At 47.0% G+C, this 20,370-nt stretch overlaps 3 protein-coding genes across 7 annotated transcripts; all 3 read right to left on the bottom strand.

The window, feature by feature from the left end:
• Positions 1-4,138: 4,138 nt before the first annotated feature.
• On the bottom strand, positions 4,139-7,357 carry LOC123136840 (uncharacterized). Its single transcript, XM_044556350.1, has 10 exons — positions 7,102-7,357; positions 6,400-6,726; positions 5,940-6,012; positions 5,689-5,801; positions 5,504-5,588; positions 5,352-5,424; positions 5,148-5,203; positions 4,991-5,056; positions 4,632-4,697; positions 4,139-4,544 (listed from the first exon to the last, which is right to left on the bottom strand). The coding sequence occupies exons 1-10, from the start codon at positions 7,353-7,355 to the stop codon at positions 4,464-4,466; spliced, it is 1,194 nt and encodes a 397-aa protein (XP_044412285.1). The 5' UTR covers positions 7,356-7,357; the 3' UTR covers positions 4,139-4,463.
• A 2,489-nt stretch (positions 7,358-9,846) lies between these two features.
• Positions 9,847-16,098, bottom strand: LOC123136839 (glycerophosphodiester phosphodiesterase GDPDL7). Of its 4 annotated transcripts, none has more exons than XM_044556348.1 (10): positions 15,843-16,098; positions 14,949-15,085; positions 14,522-14,818; positions 12,469-12,578; positions 11,874-12,372; positions 11,643-11,681; positions 11,263-11,550; positions 11,037-11,176; positions 10,469-10,949; positions 9,847-10,296 (listed from the first exon to the last, which is right to left on the bottom strand). In XM_044556348.1, exons 2-10 carry the CDS (start codon positions 15,046-15,048, stop codon positions 10,001-10,003), a joined length of 2,250 nt encoding a protein of 749 aa, XP_044412283.1. In that variant the 5' UTR covers positions 15,049-15,085; positions 15,843-16,098; the 3' UTR covers positions 9,847-10,000. The 4 variants fall into 4 exon arrangements, with proteins under 4 accessions (XP_044412283.1, XP_044412281.1, XP_044412282.1 ...); XM_044556346.1 differs by having other exon boundaries at positions 14,949-15,066; XM_044556347.1 differs by lacking the exon at positions 15,843-16,098 and adding an exon at positions 15,490-15,758 and having other exon boundaries at positions 14,949-15,066.
• A 164-nt stretch (positions 16,099-16,262) lies between these two features.
• Positions 16,263-18,823, bottom strand: LOC123136841 (UPF0047 protein YjbQ). Of its 2 annotated transcripts, XM_044556352.1 has the most exons (7): positions 18,516-18,822; positions 18,337-18,397; positions 17,537-17,631; positions 17,422-17,455; positions 17,212-17,266; positions 17,074-17,116; positions 16,263-16,613 (listed from the first exon to the last, which is right to left on the bottom strand). In XM_044556352.1, the coding sequence occupies exons 1-7, from the start codon at positions 18,588-18,590 to the stop codon at positions 16,542-16,544; spliced, it is 435 nt and encodes a 144-aa protein (XP_044412287.1). In that variant the 5' UTR covers positions 18,591-18,822; the 3' UTR covers positions 16,263-16,541. The 2 variants fall into 2 exon arrangements, with proteins under 2 accessions (XP_044412287.1, XP_044412286.1); XM_044556351.1 differs by having other exon boundaries at positions 17,422-17,631; positions 18,516-18,823.
• Between the last annotated feature and the right edge of the window lie 1,547 nt (positions 18,824-20,370).

Here is a 20,370-nt window from a genome sequence, read left to right as displayed (position 1 = left end):
AATGATGCCACGTCACCTCTGTCACTGTAGTTAATCTCGGGTTAATTCAAAACTGTTTCAAAATTCAAATTCAAATTAATGTCAACAAATAAAGTTTTCAAATATATAAAACAAAATGGTTGGGTTGTGCCAAAAATGGCATAGGTATTTATAGTGCAGCAAACTCATTTTTAGAAATGGCCTAAATGATTTAAAATGAAATAAAACAGAATAGAAAATGAATAAAAGAAAGAAAATACAAAAGAAAAAAAAAGAAAAAGAAACCCAGCAGGCCACCGGCCCAATTGGGCAGGCCCAAACCGGCCTAGCCGGCCACCCCCCCCCCCCCCCACTCCCCTTATCCACCCCCCAGGGCCCGAACCACCACCGACACTCCCCACTCCTCCCCGAAAATATCTCCTCCCCCCCTCTCCCCCGATTTGGATCGGGATCGAGGAGGAGGCCACCGACGCCGTCGCCCGTCGCCGCCTGGACCTCGCTGGCGCCTCTTCCTCGTCGGCCTGCTTCCTCCTCCCCGCCGGCCTGCTCCCACATCGCATGTCATCCCCGTCGCCCCCCTCGACCCATGCTGCCACAGACCCTGCGAACCCCGGTGAGGCCCCGGGCTCTCGCCCCCTCTCCTCGCACTCTCTCGCCCCGCGACCGTCGCCACGCCTCGCGTGCTCCGGCCCCGCGCTCACCGCGGGTGGGCCGCGCCCTGGACACGCGCGGCACCAACCGGCCGAACCCGCCCCCCCTTCCTCACTGCGCCCGCACGCGCATCGCCCGCGCCGTGGCTGACCCCTGTTCTACCTCACCGGCGCGCCCTCCATCGTGGCTCTCCGCTCCCGCGCCGGAGCTCGTGACCGCTGCCGCCGTCCGCACTTGTTGCTGCCCCGAGGCCGCGGCCTCCCCGTGCCGGCCTGGGCCGTGCACCCCGCTCATGCCCCCTGGTCGTGCTCCGGCACCACCGACCGCGCCCTGGCCTTGCCTTCCCCCTTTGTTGCGCTGCTCACCGGCGGCCCTCTCGGGCAACACTGCGCCGGTGCCGGGCCGCGCCCCTCTCTGCCGCCTCGCTCCCGCGCCATGGCCAGCCCCTTGCTGCTGCCTTGCTCCTAGCCGACGCACCGTGCCACCCCCTGCGTCCGTCTCCGCCTGCCGTGGCCGGCCAGCGAGCCCTACCGTGGCCACGGCCTCGTCCCGCATCCTGGCGGGCAGCGCCCCAACTGCGAGGGCCATCGCCCGTCCGGGTTGCGCCTGTAACCTGACGCCCGTTATGCCACTGGCCCTATGACAAGTGGGGCCATCCCCAGAACGGTTTTATAAAAAAAAGAGGAATTAAATAAAATAAATAAAAATAATATAATTAATTAACTTAATTAATCCTGGTAGTTAATCTAATTAAGCCTAATTAATTAACCTAATCACTTTAGTTAAATTGACTAATCATGTTTAGTTAGTTCAGTCAATGACACGTGGGTCCCACTGGACCCACAGGCCAGATTTGACTCAGTCAACCGCACTGTTGACTGATGATCTCAGCATTGCGTCATGCTGACATCAGCAGACACTATTCTGGATAATGTTAGAATTAAATAATTAAATAAATTCTAAAAATGATTAAAACTTTAGAAAATCATATAAAATAATCCATAACTCGGATGAAAATACTTTGTACATGAAAGTTGCTCAGAACGACGAGACGGATCCGGATACGCAGCCTGTTCGTCCGCCACACATCCCTAGCATAGCGAACACGCAACTTTTCCCCTCCGTTTCACCTGTCCGAAAACGCGAAACACCAGGAATACTTTCCCGGATGTTTTCCCCCTCCGCCGGTATCACCTACCACTACGTTAGGTCACCCCTAGCACCGCATATTGCCGCATCTTGCTTTGCGTTACATTTTGATTGCTATGTTATTTATTGTGTTCCCCCTCCGTTACTTCTTTCCGGTAGACTCTGAGACCGGTGCCGATGTCCATGTGTTCGACTACGGAGTTGACGACCCCTCTCTCTTGCCAGAGCAACCAGGCAAGCCCCTCCCCCCCTTGATCACCAGATATCGCCTATTCTCCTCTATACTGCTTGCATTAGAGTAGTGTAGCATGTTACTGCTTTCCGTTGATCCTATTCTGATGCATAGCCTGACATTGTTGCTACATCTATTGATACCTTACCTGCAATCCTAAATGCTTAGTATAGGATGCTAGTTTATCATCATTGGCCCTACATTCTTGTTAGTCTGCCTTGCTATACTATTGGGCCGTGATCACTCGGGAGGTGATCACGGGTATATACTATACATATATACATACTACAGATGGTGACTAAAGTCGGGTCCGCTCGAAAAGTACCCGCGAGTGATTCATGGATTGGGGGCTGAAAGGACCTTTGTCCCGACGGCCCTCTGTGTGGATCTTTGTGGCGGAGCGACAGGGCAGGTTGAGACCACCTAGGCGAGAGGTGGGCCTGGCCCTAATCGGCGTCCGCGGTTGCTTCATAATAACACGCTTAACGAGATCTTGGTATTTGATCTGAGTCTGGCCATTTGGTCTATACGCACTAACCATCTACGCGGGAGTAGTTATGGGTATCCCGACGTCGTGGTATCATCCGATGCCTTCTTGACGTCAGCGACTGAGTGGCGCGCGCCGGATTGGAACGTAAGCCTGCACTTGTATTAAGGGGGCTAGTTCTGCTTTCGGCCGCGTACGCAACATGCAGGTGTGCAAAGGGCGATGGGCCCAGACCCCTGCGCCATAGGAGTTAGACCGGCGTGCTGACCTCTCTGTTGTGCCTAGGTGGGGCTGCGACGTGTTGATCTTCCGAGGCCGGGCATGACCCAGGAAAGTGTGTCCGGCCAAATGGGATCGAGCGTGTTGGGTTATGTGGTGCACCCCTGCAGGGAAGTTTATCTATTCGAATAGCCGTGTCCCTCGGTAAAAGGACGACCCGGAGTTGTACCTTGACCTTATGACAACTAGAACCGGATACTTAATAAAACACACCCTTCCAAGTGCCAGATACAACCCGGTGATCGCTCTCTAACAGGGCGACGAGGAGAGGATCGCCGGGTAGGAATATGCTATGCGATGCTACTGGAGATGCTACTTGGAGATGCTACTTGGAGGACTTCAATCTACTCTCTTCTACATGCTGCAAGACGGAGGCTGCCAGAAGCGTAGTCTTCGATAGGACTAGCTATCCCCTCTTATTCTGGCATTCTGCAGTTCAGTCCACTGATATGGTCTCCTTACACATATACCCATGCATATGTAGTGTAGTTCCTTGCTTGCGAGTACTTTGGATGAGTACTCACGGTTGCTTTCTCCCCCCTTTTTCCTCCTTTCCTTTCTTTCTGGTTGTCGCAACCAGATGCTGGAGTCCAGGAGCCAGACGCCACCGTCGACGACGCCCCCTACTACACTGGAGGTGCCTACTACTACGTGCAGCCCGCTGACGACGACTAGGAGTAGTTAGGAGGATCCCAGGCAGGAGGCCTGCGCCTCTTTCGATCTGTATCCCAGTTTGTGCTAGCCTTCTTAAGGCAAACTTGTTTAACTTATGTCTGTACTTAGATATTGTTGCTTCCGCTGACTCGTCTATGATCGAGCACTTGTATTCGAGCCCTCGAGGCCCCTGGCTTGTATTATGATGCTTGTATGACTTATTTATGTTTTTAGAGTTGTGTTGTGATATCTTCCCGTGAGTCCCTGATCTTGATCATACACGTTTGCGTGCATGATTAGTGTACGATTGAATTGGGGGCGTCACACCAGCCCCTCCTATATGGTGAAACGGCCGTGTGGGCGACCGGCTGAACGCCCACACACCAGTCCAGTCCTACGTGGCACTAGAAATATGCCAAGATTCGTGCGCTCACGAACGGACGCGGATCAACGCGTGTGGGCAAGATGCAAACGCTCATACGTGTGGGCGTTAACATTTCCGTATTTAAAGCAAAAGTCAGACTGGTGCTCAAAAACATTCTCTCTATAATGGTTTTTAGGGCACCGCGTTTTACATCGAAGAAGATGCTGTAATGTCTGTGCTTGCAACGAAGTGTTGTCAAACCAAAGCACGTGTACGCAAAGCACGTGTGTACGCATCATCATAAAATGGCGTTGCCTGCTTGAGACCGGAACACATGAGCCGATGAACTGGAAAGAGGTTTTTTTTTTTTTTGCAATAATAACTGTAAAGAGGTTGAAACCACGCGCAACTAGTTCCAACCACTTTGGCACTTTTATCCTGTCAAAAACACAAGAATGACAGGCATCTACATTATTGTATTTTTAGATTCTGTTTACAGTAATTCCTACGGTGTGGAATAAAATTAGAATCGATCAACATAATCGATTTGAAAGCTTCCAAAAATTTACAAGCATGTATTTTGGAGTCCCACTGGGGAATACTCCTGGACTCTGGTGAGCTAAGTGGGTGGCATGTACCATGAACTTTTGCAGAAGGGATCACTGCAGTCAGCTGCTGGGCCTGCGTCGAAGGTAGAGGAATAAAGCCGTGCACGCCGCTGCCGCGTAAGGGAACACAGTCCAGATGCCCTAAGTAAGCATAATTTGGATTAGTGGGATTACGGAGAAGGAGAAATGGAATTGTGGGGGGTGGTGTTGGGGGAGTGGAACATGTACCACGGCAGCTGCAACGCTCGCGAGCGCCACGACTGGGCGTTCTCTGAGATAAAATCCGACGGCTAACTGCAGTGAAACATCTTGAATGTCATGAGTAAGGATTGACAGGTTCTTATCTATTGATATGTAGCAAGTTCTTGTGATGATGAATCAAATGTCCATACCAAAGTGGCCACTTGGTAACTCACTGAAAGTACTCCCTCCGTCCGAAAAAGCTTGTCCCTCAAATGGATGTATCTAGCACCAAGTTAGTGCTAGATACATCCATTTGAAAGACAAGCTTGGGACAAACTTTTTCGGACGGAGCGAGTAACAGACAACGGTTCTGAAACCAAATAATTGGGTCAATGTCACTTTACCTGGATAGGAAGAGTAAATAGACAGCCGCAACAAACTCCAGCGAAATAACAGTCTGCTGATACGCCCTGTTTATAATTACCAATAATGTCAGTGTCAAAGCATTGACCAGTATATTCGTTGAAAACAGGAAACGAGAGTGAAGCCTGAAGGACTAACTACTGCGCCTGCCAGAAATCCTGTCGGATTCCTTATGCCAATAGAAAACCGCTCAACTGCAGTGGAAGGAACAGATAATGATGGCTTAAACTGCTACAACAATTGTCCACATACACATGAGGTCCATTTTGTGGAATTTCCAACAGGCGCGCTGTTTACTCAAAGCTTAATAATGACTGTGAAACTGCTAGTTCAGATGCATACCAAAGCCAATCAGGTTCCCGTACTTTTGTATAGCACGAGATACACTTACGGCTTTCTCCTTGCTAATTCCAAGCTAAAAAAAAGAACTGTAATTAGATCTCACTACAATGCACAAAAGGTTTATGTCAGTGATTGATAAATCCTTGTCTAACCTTGCTGTATATGTCTTCAGATGCTCTTGTTTGTCTAAAAAGCTTACCAAGATAGAATGGAACCATATCGCTGATACAAACACCCCTGCACGAAAGGATGGTTTAGGACAATAATTTCTATTAGTCTGTTTTGTACTATCTTCTGATGAAATGGTCTATAAACAGAGAACAGAGGATGGGCATACCAGTAAACCCACAACACCGTCGAAATTATATAAGATGCATTCGTCGAGAACGAGTTAACAAGAGATTGCCAAGTTCCATCCAAACAAAGGGTGCGTGCTAACGAGATCCCAACCTGCATCATGAAGAAGTCAATACAATTATCAACAATGAAACCACTATGAAGTATGAACAGGTATAAATTTGTGCATGTGCAAAATAAAGTTGGAATACTAGATGAGCATAATCTTAGGTACCAGTACAGAGGACAGACCCAAACGTTTAAAGCTTCTTCACTGACAAACAGTCCAAATCCAGCAGCCATGAGCAACCAGAAGTAGACCCACCTGAAAAAATAAATAGCAAACCCAATATACTTACAGAAGTTTCAAAATATAGTCAAATTCCAGTGATAAATGTCATGTTCTTGAAACCTTGGAAGGTGAAGGAGGGAAACAAAGCTAAGTTGTATAAACAATTCTAATTTTTGCAGTGATAAAACGGGAATGATGCTTGGAGGTTACAGAGTCATCTCAAAAGCTATTGCAACCATTGTACGTAGTGTTCAATTCAATCACCGTTCATGAAGGAATAGATCTGACATTTCACAGACTGAAAGTGGTTCATGAATACGTTTCAACAATAAATATTTTTACTTCAGCATCTATTTGCTCCTAGAATAACAACACAATATTTAGCATCAAGGAAAGAAAAAGATGGTCAAATGCACATACCCTGGCGTATATTCCGGAATGATGACCTTCTTCCCGAACTGAGAAAATGTATATCCGACAGTATCTGACTGCGCGGAAGCATCAATAATCTGTGGCAGGCTGAAAGAAGGACCAGAGGAAGGTTGCTTCATGAAAATCGATATCGCGGTGACCGTCACCGCAACACCCAGTGCAACTGCCACTTTTGCAAGCAAGGAAGCGCCAGCATTGCTAGGTTCCACTTCCACCGCATCGATGATCTCACCAGCTTCGCCGCCACCAGCAGGAGGTTCTGCGCCAGACATTGCCTGCGCAGTCCATGGACCCAAACGGGACGCCCTGCGCAAACTGTACATTTTTGCAGGAAAGAAATTTCAGACATCTAACCTACCAGTTTTCCCCAAAGCACACCCTTCTGTAAGAAAACTGAGCCCTAAATCTACAAAAGATGACTGCAGAAAACCCACAGATTGTTAAATTCGGTGAGGAACATATGAGACTTGACTTGGGAACATCTAATCTAATCTACAGAGGCTACAGCGATGAGTCAGCTATTGGTAAGAAAGCGTCGTTTCTTCTAGCAGAGGTTGCTCCGAATTCGTCCAGCCGGCAGAAATCTTAGGCCGCCTGCAACAAACGCCTACTGAGAAAAACGCCACCCTCGAACCCCGATCCTACTATCAGAGGGAGGGAGCTCCAGGAGGAGGAGGAGGAGAACCCGACCTCGTAACGCGACTGCGAGCCGCGGCGGACCGGCGGGAACCGGAGGAGAAGGTGGCGCGGCGGCGGGGAAGTCGAGGAGGAGGCGGTTGCGGAAGGCAGCCCAAGCGCGCGTGGACCGTCGCCATGAGTCTGAGAGGGAGGATGCGGCGGCGGCGTCGCGCGTACCAGGACCAGGCTATCGGCCTATGTTTTGTGTGGCGCCAAAGCAGTTTGGTCGCTGGAGGATGATGATGCGTGCAAATGGCATATGCCATGATCCTTCTCAAACTTTCAAGTCTATAATTTTCTTTTCTTATTACTAGCAAAAGAGCCCGTGCGTTGCAACGGGAGAGAAAAACATAACACACGCTCTTAACTCGACAACCATCACTCAAGATCACAATAGGTTCATCTCCTTTATTTTTGCGAGGCATCATATTTGTGTTGCCGCTTATCCTCCTTCTCATCCTCGCCGGCGATGGCCTCGTGTTCACACAAAACAACAAAAAACGTGTGTTGAATATGGTTAATCCTAAGGCGTCTCTCTCTCCCTCTCTCCTCCCTCTCCCCCCCCCCTCTCTCTCTCTCTCTCTCTCGCTCGCTCGCTTTCTCTCACTCTCGCGATGAGAAATCTGTTGTTTTCCCCTGCGACATTTTTTAAAGGTATGCATGTGTTGTTATCAATGTTATCTTTTCCCTATATGGTTACAGTGAGGTGTTTATTTGCAATCTGGATCACCGCCGGTATGAAAAAAAGGATCTTGCGCTATAAATTATAAGTTTGTTTTCATAACAATATTTTAAGAATATTTAACAGGTAAAATTAACATCATATTTAGATTCCACACATTTTTTTAGTAAAATTTCATATATAGTATGTTAAAATTGAAGTTACGGTTTAAAAGATACAGATAATTTAGAAAATCATTTGGTTTCACTCAAATATATTCGAAAATAATATTTAAAAATACTTAACAGGTAAAAATAATCTCATATTTATATTCTACATATTTTTCTAACCAAATTTCATATATAACATGTTCAAATCAGAGTTACGGTTAAAAGATATGGATGATTTTAAAAAGCATTTGTTTGTCTTAAATATGATCCGCGGATGAACCTAAAACATTAGGAGGTTTTTCGAAAAATGTAAAATAACGGTTCGGGTGTGACTTAAATCCGGGCGGCGGGTTGAATTCTTTGAAATAGAGAGACTTTTCTGAAAAATGCCATAACGGACGAAAGAAACCCAATTTGCTTTGCAAAAGAGCCCCTCCTGTGTTTTGCGCTGACCATTTGTTATGCACTCGTATGAACCGAGATTAACAATGCATCAAAACAATTTATTTTGTATTTATTTTTATTGGCCGTGCAAGCATATATGGTTTCACTGTGTATGCTCTAACCTGTGTGTATATATATTAGTTCAAGTGTACAACATTGCCTAATTCTTATCCATCCACGTATGCTCTAACCTTAAAAAAAAGACTATAAAAACATCCACGCAAGGATCCAGAATGCACTTTATTTAAAAACAGTCGATGTATGCTGTGCCACGTTAGCCAGCTAACACGTTGGCTGGCTAGAAGAAACCAGCCGCCTCGCTGGCGCTCGCTTCCAGCCTTTTCTTTCGGTCGCTCGCTCGCAGCCTTTTCTTTTTTCGCTCGCTCGCTCGCAGCCTTATCTCCTCTGTTTTCTTTTCTCTTCTGCGAGGCTCTCGATGAAACATCCCGACCTCGCCCCCATCCAGACACCGAGCTCTCACTGGATGTACCGTCGTTGCCGCTTGAGCCCACACACCGTCGCCGGGATTTCGCCCCGCCCCCTCCTCCCCCTCCCCCACCAAGCTCGAGAGCAGCGGCAGGATCACCCCGTCCTTTCCCTCCGCGCGGGAGGTTCTGGCAGAGCATCGGCCGGGGCGGCGGCGGTCTTCTCTTCGGCACATAGGGAGCCGAGCCGGGGCGGCGTCCCCGTGCCGTGTTGGTGGAGCCCCTCCTCCCGATGGGTGGCTGGTGGCTCCGTTGCTCGCAGCAGCCCCCATCGCTCGCCGGATCTGGCGGCCGGCCAGCACGCGCGGGGACTTGGTTGGGCCCGTTGCCGGCGAGCACAAGTCGCTGCCGTCCGCCGCTTCCTCATCTTTTGTTGTGCCTTGCGCCACCTAGCGCTCCCCCTTCGCCCCCTGCTGCTTGCCATGTAGGCGCCATAGCCATCGCTCCCTTGCCTCGCGCGTCACCGTCGCCTCGGTCCGACACCTCCAACTCCAAGCCACCGGTCGACGAGTGACACAATGCCACCCCACCACACCACCACGAGCGCTACTGGCCCAGCGGGGCCAGTGTTGCTCCCCTCCGGCCTCTCTTTTGAGGTCAACCCTGAGCCTCCTTTGTCCCGCGGCTCCACCTCCGTTCCCGTCCACCATGGCCTCTCCGTCTCGATTCGTCCGTCGCGAGATCCACGAATAGTTTGCCAGATCCACTTAATATGTACTGCGGGTTGATTTTGCGGAAACCGAGGGGCTTTTTCGCAAAACGCCAGCGACGACGGACGACCAGAAGCACTCCGTGCTTTATTAGTAGGGAAAGATATGATGAGATAGATTCGTTCAAAAAAAACTAAATTGATTATTTAGTTTATTTAATTTGAACTGTACTGTTTTGTTTGCTGTTTTTACTTCAGAAGATGGTAAATTCCAGTGCCTTCCCTCGAAGAGAGGGAGTAGGAGTGCAGTTCCCTAAACATTTGAGAGTTCAGATTCAAACATGCATGGGATGAAACTTTCTGAAGGTGTGTAATTATGTGCAGGCTGGTCAGGAAGTATCTACTTTAAACAGCAATATGTTACAGAACAATTCAGGGTGTGAGGAGGAGGAAACATAGAGGATAATCATGTGGTAGTACAATGCCAGTCAGCAAGATATGATCAATGGCAGCCCGAGTACAAGAAGGCAGCAATGCCAGCTGCTACCAGGAAGCAACTGCCGGCACTGGAGCTGGGTGGAGAGGAGCTGCTGTCAGCTACTTTCGGTGCCGCCTCCGGAGGGCTGCTCACCGACACAGGTGGCAGCGGCGGGTCGAGAACATCGGCAGGCTCCAGCAAGGGTGCTGGCGGGAGCGCCGGGGGAAGCGCGCCTGGGGGGACCATGCTCACCAGAGCACCGGGTGCTGCAGCCATGATTGTGTAGGTCAGGTTCTTCGTCGGATCACTGCATGGGCTCCCTGCAATTCATTCAGACAAAGAAACAAGGACTGTTACTCTGGCAACTAGTGGAAGTAATGCTCCGATGCGGTTTCACAAAAGTTGGTGCTGGGATTGCTTGAGCTGAGAAGCTCTTTCGTGTAGCTGCAATCTGAAACTGTTCGATGTGCATAGCGTCAAACAGGTACTTACTGAAGTATGTAGTTGCAGTGGCAGGGAACTCGGTCACAATCGCATCGACGACCAATGCAGCAGAGTATGTAGCGATCTCAACCATCGGATCAGCAAAGTAGTCGAACCCAAAGTTGGTGAACTCATTCTTGAGCGGACCGACGTGCACCGACAAGTTTGCAGCGTGCAGATTCTCCACCAAATTAGTGAACCCTGTCAGGAAGAAGCCATTGACCTTCACGAGCGAACCGCGGGTCACCATCACTGCATCCGCAAACTCCTTGATCTCGTCCACGGAAGGCTTGGAAGCATCACTTATTATGGTGCCAACAGTGAGAACCCGCTTAAACGCTGGGAACTTCTTGAACGCTGAAAGTACGGAGGAGTCGTCTGATTCGATGAACACTTGCTGCTTGCTCTCCTTGTCGTAGCTGGCATTGACCAGTGCACCGGAGACTGCATCTACCAGGCCAAGACCTCTGGTTGCAAGGTATGGAGCATCCTGCTCTCAGCCAAGAATGTTCAGTTCAACAGATTTACGGGGATAACATGAGCAAATAGTGTAACTTCAGTGAAAAGGATCTGCTACCTCTATCTCGATCAGTATACCAGAGACATTGCTAGTTTTGGCAAAGTCAAGGAATTCGGGCAAAGTAAAGAATTTGCCAGCATTCTTCGCTGCAGGATTTCTTTTCAGGCCTGCCTGAGCAAATGGACCAGTAAGCTCGGCTGATCAGATGAACAAAAAAACAAGATGTTAGTGCATGACAAAGAAAGAATACATGAAGAAATAATGTAATTGTTCTGTTCTTTACGTTTCAAGGTTTGGATCTCGCTCCATGAAAGATCAAACGAGAAAATGCCTGATTTATTCTGTATTTCACTGATAGTAACAACTTTTGTCATGAAAGTGGTTGCTGCCGTCGTGCTGGCAATGAGATCTGCAGAGCCCAGGCAAAAGGCCACACCGTCTTTTGACATCCGAACCGAGCAATCTATTATGTCGGCACCATCTTTCACTGCTTGTTGGTAGGCAAGGTCCGTGCAGCCTGCGTACACGCCACTTGCGCCATTGTGCGTTATAATGATTGGCCTCTCTCCATCTAATTGAATAGAGAAATTAGTCAATCGTAGGATGATGATGAGTTAAGAAAGTGCATACTGCGACGTATAAAGAAAAGAAAAAACAGCTTACTTGAAGCAAGAGCATTTGCTTCATTATGTGCCAAGCACGCTGCAAAGATCCTCAAGATGTTATCAAGGAACAAATAAAAGATGAGAAATTATGCGTAATCAGTATGTTCCTATCATGCGTAATGTGATAATTAACCTGTCGTGACAACCCCTATGGTTAGTTGTGGCAATGCTAGGCATCAACCAAATATGCACTTGGCTTTTTCAACATGGAATAGTTCTCAGTGCTTACCGACAGCTCCTGATGCAGTGGGCGGGAAGTCAGTCATCAAACCATCTACAGTGAAGTCTGGGTTGTTTATGAACTGCAAGTATTCCGCGGCAGGATCATAGCTGTAGTTGTAACTCGTAAGGATATCATTGGCAAACGATCCTACATGCACTTCCAGCCCTAGGGCATGTGCATCTTTGACCAAACTGGTAGGTGGGAGCAAGTACAGATTGTTATTCACTGGCCAAACATAATTCCTGGGGACCATAATTCCTGATGCAAAAGCCTTGACAGATTTCAGATCTTTCAATATTTCTCCGTATGATTTCTTGACGCTTGTCTCGGTAACATTCTCAGCGAGACACCGCAAAATTAGCTTAGCCCTGCCCTTAAGCTTTCCACCAATACTTTTCAAGAATGAAATATCTGGCGAGGATATGTAGGCAATAGGATAATCTTTTGGTAATTTTAATATGTAATCTTCGATATCTAAATTGTGATCCCTATAAAAACCATCGAACTGCAAAAGGAAACATGAACTTTATTGGATAGAAAACATAGTGCAGTAATATGGGAGCCTTGGTGAACTTCTGAATATTAGTGAAATCCCATTTACCTCCACATTAACCCAAATTTGTTGCGGGTGGAGTCCAGCCATATCATCAAGCGTATACATTCCCATCATGGCATCGAATGTGCTTGGGCGAGAAAAAATAGTTTGGATCACTAAGGAACGATCAAGCAACAGGACACGTCAATATTCCGCAACAACAAAAGTTTCAGAAGCTAAATGAAAAGAGGAATTTCAAGGTACACCCAAACTGATATGAGCCGTTAGTTCTGTGTGAACTAGTGGGGGCAGTGGGGATGCTAATATTATTATTACCTTAGGCTGGCCATAGTGGGAGTAACTTAGCTAGGAACATAACGCACCTCAAGGCAAGTTTGTTTATGTGGCAAGTAGTTAATGAGGTGAGAGGTGTTTGTGCTCCACTATGACTAGCATTATACTTCCTCCGTTTTTATTTACTCTGCATATTAGAGTTGACTGAAGTCAAACTTCATAAAGTTTGACCAAGTTTATAGGAAAAAATATAAATATTTATGATAACAATTTTATATGATGCGAAAGTACATTCAATAATGAATCTAATGGTATTGATTTGTAATTGTACATGTTAATATTTTTGTCTATAAATTTTGTCAAAGTTTATAAAGCTTGACTTTGACCAAAACTAATATGCGAAGTATATAAAAACGGAGGGAGTAGTAGATAAGAGTCTATTAATGGTCCCATAGGGTTAATACGGACTTCACTAAGGTGTGGTGATAAATAAGGAAATAAACAAGGCCAATCAATGGGTTCTATTCTAGTTTTGGATTCACGATTAGCTAGCTCAGGTGTAAAAAAAATGTGTTAGGTTTTCTTCGGACTATGTAAATAGTCCGTGTGCCATTAGTAACACATTCATTAATACTCGGAAACTTTCCAAAAAAATAATAACAATATGTGTGTACATCAATAACTCAAGTAGGTAGTATATATACACCGCACGAAGCATGAAAGGAAACAGATGGATTTAATTAACACACATCATTTGACCGTCCTTGCATTGTTGATATATTGTGTTAGCTGCTAATCCCTCCGTTCCTATAAATACGGCATAATTTTTCGTTCGCTAACCCCAAGGAGAGTCCTCGAGCGACGAAACTGACCCATGCTACTCCTGAGAAAAAAAAAATCTCTCCTAGCATTAGTTAATGACATCCTCACTTGTTGTACCTTGCTTCTCGTACCACAGACCCACACCCACACAGCGCTTCGCAAGTCCCCCCACGTCCCACACGATGCGCAGATCAAAAGCACTGCAGGGACCGCTTATCCATTGGGGAGAGATGGAGCGGAGGATCAGCACATCGCTGGAACTGAGGGAGATAAGACCGAGAGAGTAGGGGTAGTTTGGGGAGAAATGGGTGTACGCTGCACCCTGCGCCTTGTTCAAGGGAAAAATTGGAGAAAAAATTTATGCCCTACTCATGGGAATGGAGGGGGTACACGTTATGTAAAGATAACATCAGCGATATTCTTTTTGGATGCCACATGTGCTAAGATAATGCTACGAGTATTAATCCTAGTCTAGATGTATGGCCTAGGAAATTAGAAACAGCATCAAAACACATTAAACAAAATGACCCTTTTGCATACATTTTGGATGTTGTATAGTTCTTGCAATACATTCATGTAATATAAATAAAAATGTTGGTCTCTTTAGTTCTTTACTAGCATATATGAAAGATCGTTGATTGAGAAGGGATAATTAGGTCCATAAACAACTTTCCGTTTTAACATGAACAAGAACTTGCTATAAGGTAGTGGAATGCTCAAATAGCCAAAGCTGCCTTTGATCAATGGACCGCTTGGATTAAATACTACTCTTACAGGTCCTAAGAGGTAAGTCGGCGTGTCTCATCTTAAAAGAGCTCAAATGGCAAACCAGCTCCAACGAGGCAAGGATACAATTCCAACCTCACGTGTTCCAAATATGGAAGAAAATGACGAGTGTTTAACAGTTTTGATGCTTTACCATTGCAAATCGTCGTGAAGCACAGATAAAATATAGAATATTTTACTTTGCAGTTCAAACGGTTCAGGAGTTTTGCATGCATACCTGTGACATTATTTATGAGCTCGTCTGAGGTGAAATCCACAGCAAACCACCCATGAATATCTTCTAAACCCAGCTTGTATGTTTTGTCCTTCTTAGGGTACACTTCAGCAATTAGTGTTGACTTATCAAGCGTTAAGCCACTTCTGCAGAAGCCCACACCGTCACTGGACAATTGCAGATCACACTCCAGAACGACTCCAGGCAAGCTAGCTGTCATCGCAAACTCATACGCAAACCTGCTTGATTCGGGAAATAAGCCAGAGAAGCCTCCACGAGCGATGACTAGAGGAGGACGACCTGTAGGAGAATGATAGGATGATTAGCACTTTGGCAACATGGCCCGTGTGGTGGCAGATCAAAATGCTCGATCGAGTGGGGGGGAAATTGAAAGTCGAGCAAGAGAAGAAAAGGGATAAAAGATGTTTACCATCCAGAGTCTGCCATTTCTGTACCGGAGCATCTATAGCGGCATTGGCTCCATGAAGGAGTATGAGGATCAAAAGCATGTGAGGATATCTACCTCCCATTTAGCCAGGAGGAGCACCCTGCAAAGCATAACGCTCCCTTGAGCCCCGGAGAAGCAATCGCGAGAATCATTTGGATTTGTTTACAAGGAAAATAACACAAGAGATATATCTATGCACTCGAAAACAATACTACAAGAATAAGATGAAGAGGCAGAAGGGTTGATCCTCTCGATTTTTTCCATGAATTGAATTAAAAAGCATGCAAAAGGGTGATTGAAGTGTGAAACAGAAGATGGAAGGATCTGCTACAAGGAAAGATCATGTAATGTAGCTGAACAGTTGCAGGGGGGAGGGGGCAAACCCGATCAATCAGCCTCTCACCAGACATGCAAAATTACAGGCCTCAAATTCTAATCCCAAGCTAAGAAGAAGATTGAAGGAACGGGACGGCGTTTTGATTGATTGAGGGGGAAAAAAACAGAGAGGAGGGTGGCGCCTCACCTCACATGAAACGACGGGAAATAAAATTTAGAGGAGGCGGCGATCTATCTCCAGCCCCACCCAGCCAAGGCTCGCAAAATGTCCCCATATGAGATTGTGGAGCGGAGACGAAGGTGAAGAAAAAGGGCTCTAAAATTAGGACGACGGGCAGCCTTTGGCATGCTCGTGCTTGCTTAATTTAGATTCAGAGGCCCCGTCTATCTAGCTAAGCCCTCGTGCTCGGGAGTTTCTTTCTTGGCATGCTCGGGAGGCAAACAGATAACGCCCCCTCTTTCGCCTGCCCTGCCTTAAAATGCCATGGAAATTGAAACGCGAGGGGGAGGGGGATGGTAACAGTTCTTAACGGCTCTCACCTCGTAACTCCGCCCATGGCCATGCGCTTCAAGACACGCGGTGGCATCGAGGAGCGCGAGCGCGGAGACGGGGCGCGTGCGAGGCGGGAGAGCATGCCGGCGCGGACGCGACGGAGAGGCCGGGTGCGCCCCCGGTAGTGGAAGGTTCCGGGGGAGCCCGTGAAGAGAGCAGCCGCCGCCATGGCTTCTCGGAGTGGAATCGGGATTTGGGGGTGAACTCTTGAGCCACGATTTTTGTCTCGCTTCTCCGTTCGTGAGGGTGGCCTTGCAAATGGATGGTGCCACCTCATCGTTGCACCTGCAGTCCGTTGTCCCTTCGTCAGTTGCAGAGCGCCGGAAGTCGGCTAGTAATTCAACAACTTTGTTCAGTTCGATCCGTCTGCGAGGGGAAAAGGAAAAAGCAATCTGATATGTCACGCATTTGCAAGGCATGTTTCTTTCTTCATTCATATAAAAAAAGACAGATTTCTTCAACTACATGGACAAAAAACTCTTATGTTCTATTCAAACAACCGGGTGCGTCCCACATTTTGAACACTCATGTTGGCTCCCAATTTATTGAAATTTTGCACTACTCATTCATACATACAGACCGACGATCCGTACACGACATGTTCAAAGCTCTCAGGTCCTGATTTTCCATGCTGGTGCTTAAAGCTGCCCAGCATTCCTCCTTCCTCCAGGTTTCTAATACTCCGTTTAGATCCCGTTGAGGGTGACCACGATTTTACGGGCGCTGGCATGATCACGATGTTCGCACAGCCATATGCCCTGAAAAAAAGTAGGTTCAGGTGAGATTTTGCACTCCCAAAACAAATCGTGTAATCTACAATAAGTATGGATTCTTCTGTTCAGTTCGTTTCCCAGGGTTTCAACTACTATTGATGTTCTTACTGAGACTGAGCTTGAACATCAGATACTATATAATGTACGCCAAAGGTGCTTGTCCGTACTAAGTATGGTCTTAGAAAACAATTTTGAATCCAGTCGAAGCATAGTCAATATGAACCTCCTATACAATACTGCTTGTAATTTCATAACTTTTCATTCATCATCTGGGAACTACGCAAGCAATCCAGTCATGCTCGTGGTATATCCAACAATAAAGAGAGTATTAAGGATTGAAAGGGGACAACAAAACAGCCATGATGATATACTAATGAGCAAAGGCTGAAACGGCCAGATAGTAAGAGATGATAAATTCTGGAACATGTATATTTTTTTTTCTTACCTGCCAAGTGCCCAGGTTGAGATGTCCATCAGTTATAGGAATTCTGAAGAAATTAGAGCAAGAATACAGCTTATTATTATTTTAGACAAAGTAGAAGAGAAATGAAATGGGAGAAAAAGGAAGGTAGCAAACACATACGTCAGAGCACAGCCAAACATTGATGATTTAATATGTGCTGGCATGTCATCCGGTCCTGGAATTAAAACTGAAGTATTATGATCTGATCATCTGAATGCAATAACGGGAATAGTACGGTCTCCAATAATCAAATCACTGCCATGCCACTGTAATTTAAAGTGCAGCATACTCTACTGGTTTAGCTAAACCCAAACAAATAACAATGCTAACCTTCCATAGTATGCTTCCAAGGAGCAGATCGGCCCTGACAATAATCAACACAGTGAAGCAACACGTAAGTGATCACACTTCGGAATAAGACAAGAAAAAAAATCAGAGCACTGACCTCTGGGACAATTTTGTTAAGGAATGTTTCGGTGTCAGCCTGCACATCAGAGTCATAGTTCTCATTGATGGTCAGGGAAGCACTTGTGTGCTGCACTGCAGAGCGTTGGAATTTCATTAGTACCAAAATACCTGAGTATGTGTGCTCTACATGGTTATCAGTTTATCCACATGCATACAAAAAAATATTGCATCGCTCTCTACATGCTTAATTGGTGACAATTCGATATTTATAGTTTCACCTGTCTACAGTAAAGTTTCACTCCTGATGTCTTGCTCCTGTGCTCACCTTTCGTTTAGTTATCATGCTCCATTTTCTTATGGTGCTATTTATTGATATTGAACTCCCATAAAGTTATTCAAAACGAAACAATGGCAAATGATGTAAGCCATGAAATAGCTCTAACTTGTCAAATATGCTATCACTGTAAGACATCACACAAGCACTATACTTGATTTCCTCATATATGATCAAAACAAGAAACCTTGATACAGTTCTCGACAAACACGCATAGCTTGCCTTCCCTAAATACCGTGCGCACACACTTTGTACAGTACAACATACCAGAACCCCTCTCTAAGGCCAAAAAAACACACAACCATGCACAGAACCTCAAGGCTAGTAAATTTGACCAAGCTACTGAAGCCCAGTTCAGCAAATTTCCATCACATATACTTTTATTTCCTTCTTTAAGAGAAACCTCGCTTTCTACATAGAAAACCGTCTAGCATAATACAGCTTCTCTCTAAACGAGAAGGAACAGATCGTAAGTTGATTCAGTTAGTTGTATCTGTACGTACGGAACAGATGCGCCAAGCCGCACTTGAACCCGGAGAGATCGCCCTCAATCTCCCTCAAAACCTGCAGCGCTCGACATAACAACAGCAGAATCGCCATCAGCAAAAGGATGAAACCCTGGATTGTGCGAACGAGGCGGTGAGGCGAGGCGCGGCTCGGGTGAGATTGAGGGTGAATAAACCTTGGGGGTGATGAGGTGGCAGCCGCGGCGCTGGGCAGGGATGACGACGGTCTTCTGGGCCCACTTGGCGGCCATGGAACAGGGCGGGGCCGGCGGGATGGGTTGAGCGGCGGCGGCGGTGGCGGCGGCGATGAGGGTGAGCTTTGCGCACGCTGACACGCGGCACCGGAAGCAGCGAGCGATAGGGGCGTCGTGTCCGGGAGGGGATCGCTCGTTCTCTGCTTCTGCTTCCGATGATGAACCAATTCAGCCTTCAAGGATTCGTGGCCGTCGGATGAGCTGATCAATGCTCCTCGCATAGTTTTAGTGAAATTATTTCTTCCCTATACTATCTATACCTAACAAAAGAGTAAGGATCCATCTGCCGTATTACATTGCTTAGTTTAGTTTGACCTCCCACTTCCACTCATGACTCACCCTCACCTCACCTCACCCCACTCCGCTTCGTCCGGCTCCACCTCGCATGCCAGATTTGTTGTTGATTAATACCCTCAACAAGTCCAAAAAAACAGGGCATGCAAACCATCATTAAAATCTGCCATAATTAGGGGACACGAAACGTGGCGCGGCTATTATTTATTAGGCTTATCACTCATCTGATTCAGCTGTCGCAACGGGGAGGGGCCCGATCTGAAAGACTATCACATCGCTGCCCAAAATGTGATGCACCATAGCCAGCCCTCTGAGGCCGAACCATCGAGGGTGTTGATGAGCACGACGGTCGTCCGCCCCATGCCTGGTTGGACGGTGTTGTACGCTATCCACCAGCCCATACCAGGGAAGTGTTCACCTCTAGATACTCCGGCACGCCGACAGGGCTGAAGGGAAGTGTCGTCATGTTCTTCCATAATGCCTACATGTCTTTCATAGTGCTTACATGTAGGATGGCACACTAGCTAGCAGGAAACCTACATTAATTGCGCGCCGCCGCACCACGTCGACAGTATTGATGGGCGATAATGCGGCTCACCCCGGCAGGCCAGAGAGGAAGGACAGTTTCGGCGATTCCAAGGCCTCCGAGAGTGTGATGAATTGCGCCTTGGTGGCCATGCTCAGCCTAAACTGCTGACTGGAGTGAGTAACACACTACGAAGAGACGTGAGAGCTTAATTGGCATGTGCATGCATGCAGTAAGACTCAAATCTAAGCCTCACGCATAGCAATGATTTTTTATAGACATCTAGAAGTTGTTCAACCAAATGGCTAACAATTTCCCCATGACTAAAGTTAATTTAAGGTAACTCTTATTTTTTATTTTTCTTGTGGTTTTCCCAAAAATTTCTCATTAGTTTTTTTGCTGCCTTTAGGAATTTGTGTGATTGATCGGGACACTAAAAACATTAACGTACGCAGAAGGGATGACTACTCCCCTATGCCACGTCGCAATTTACTATGGCTCAATTAACACCTCCATAGGGTAAACTCTCGATGACTTTTTCCTTGCTTCGTCCAGAAGAGAGCCGCAGCCGCCTCGAGCAATGGAGTCTGACTCCTCTTTTTCTCTCTGCACGCAACCTCTCCTTTCCTCTTCTCCTAGGGTTGCGCCACCGCCGCCGCCCATGCCAGCTGCTCTAACGCCGTTCACTGGAGAAAGCATCCTCCCCAGATCCGCTTCTCCCCCAAACCATCTCATCTTCTTATTCCACCCGGACGTCATGATTGTTGCGGAAGAGGAGGAGGAAGGGGATGGCAAAATCTCGGGAGAGAAAAAAACGGGCAAGCAAGCGAGAAGGATGTCATGGCAGACGTACGTTGACGAGCCGCTGCTCTGCGACATCGATGTCCAGCGCCTCACCGCCGCCCCATCCTCGGCCACGACGACGCTGCCTGGGCACAGTTCGAGTCCTTCCCCGTG

Source organism: Triticum aestivum, chromosome 6B (assembly GCF_018294505.1).
Source record: "Triticum aestivum cultivar Chinese Spring chromosome 6B, IWGSC CS RefSeq v2.1, whole genome shotgun sequence".
In the NCBI taxonomy this organism is placed as follows: domain Eukaryota; kingdom Viridiplantae; phylum Streptophyta; class Magnoliopsida; order Poales; family Poaceae; genus Triticum; species Triticum aestivum.
Note: the sequence above shows the minus strand (reverse complement) of the source record. Positions and strands in the feature narration are given on the sequence as shown.

Bases quoted from the DNA above. Each gene is read 5' to 3' on its own strand.
- LOC123136840 (XM_044556350.1), bottom strand. From the start codon at position 7,355: ATGGCATATGCCATTTGCACGCATCATCATCCTCCAGCGACCAAACTG. The intron at 6,727-7,101 runs GTCGGGTTCTCC...AAAAATGTACAG, and splicing joins GCTCGCAGTCGCGTTACGAG to TTTGCGCAGGGCGTCCCGTT. The intron at 5,204-5,351 runs GTATGCATCTGA...CTTCCACTGCAG, and splicing joins CGGGAACCTGATTGGCTTTG to TTGAGCGGTTTTCTATTGGC.
- LOC123136839 (XM_044556348.1), bottom strand. From the start codon at position 15,048: ATGGGAGGTAGATATCCTCACATGCTTTTGATCCTCATACTCCTTCAT. The intron at 12,373-12,468 runs GTAAATGGGATT...TTCCTTTTGCAG, and splicing joins AAATTTGGGTTAATGTGGAG to TTCGATGGTTTTTATAGGGA. The intron at 10,297-10,468 runs GTAAGTACCTGT...AATGAATTGCAG, and splicing joins CACTGCAACTACATACTTCA to GGAGCCCATGCAGTGATCCG.
- LOC123136841 (XM_044556351.1), bottom strand. From the start codon at position 18,590: ATGGCCGCCAAGTGGGCCCAGAAGACCGTCGTCATCCCTGCCCAGCGC. The intron at 17,267-17,421 runs GTTAGCATTGTT...TTTTAATTCCAG, and splicing joins TTGGAAGCATACTATGGAAG to GACCGGATGACATGCCAGCA. The intron at 16,614-17,073 runs GTAAGAAAAAAA...ACTTTTTTTCAG, and splicing joins TCAACCTGGGCACTTGGCAG to GGCATATGGCTGTGCGAACA.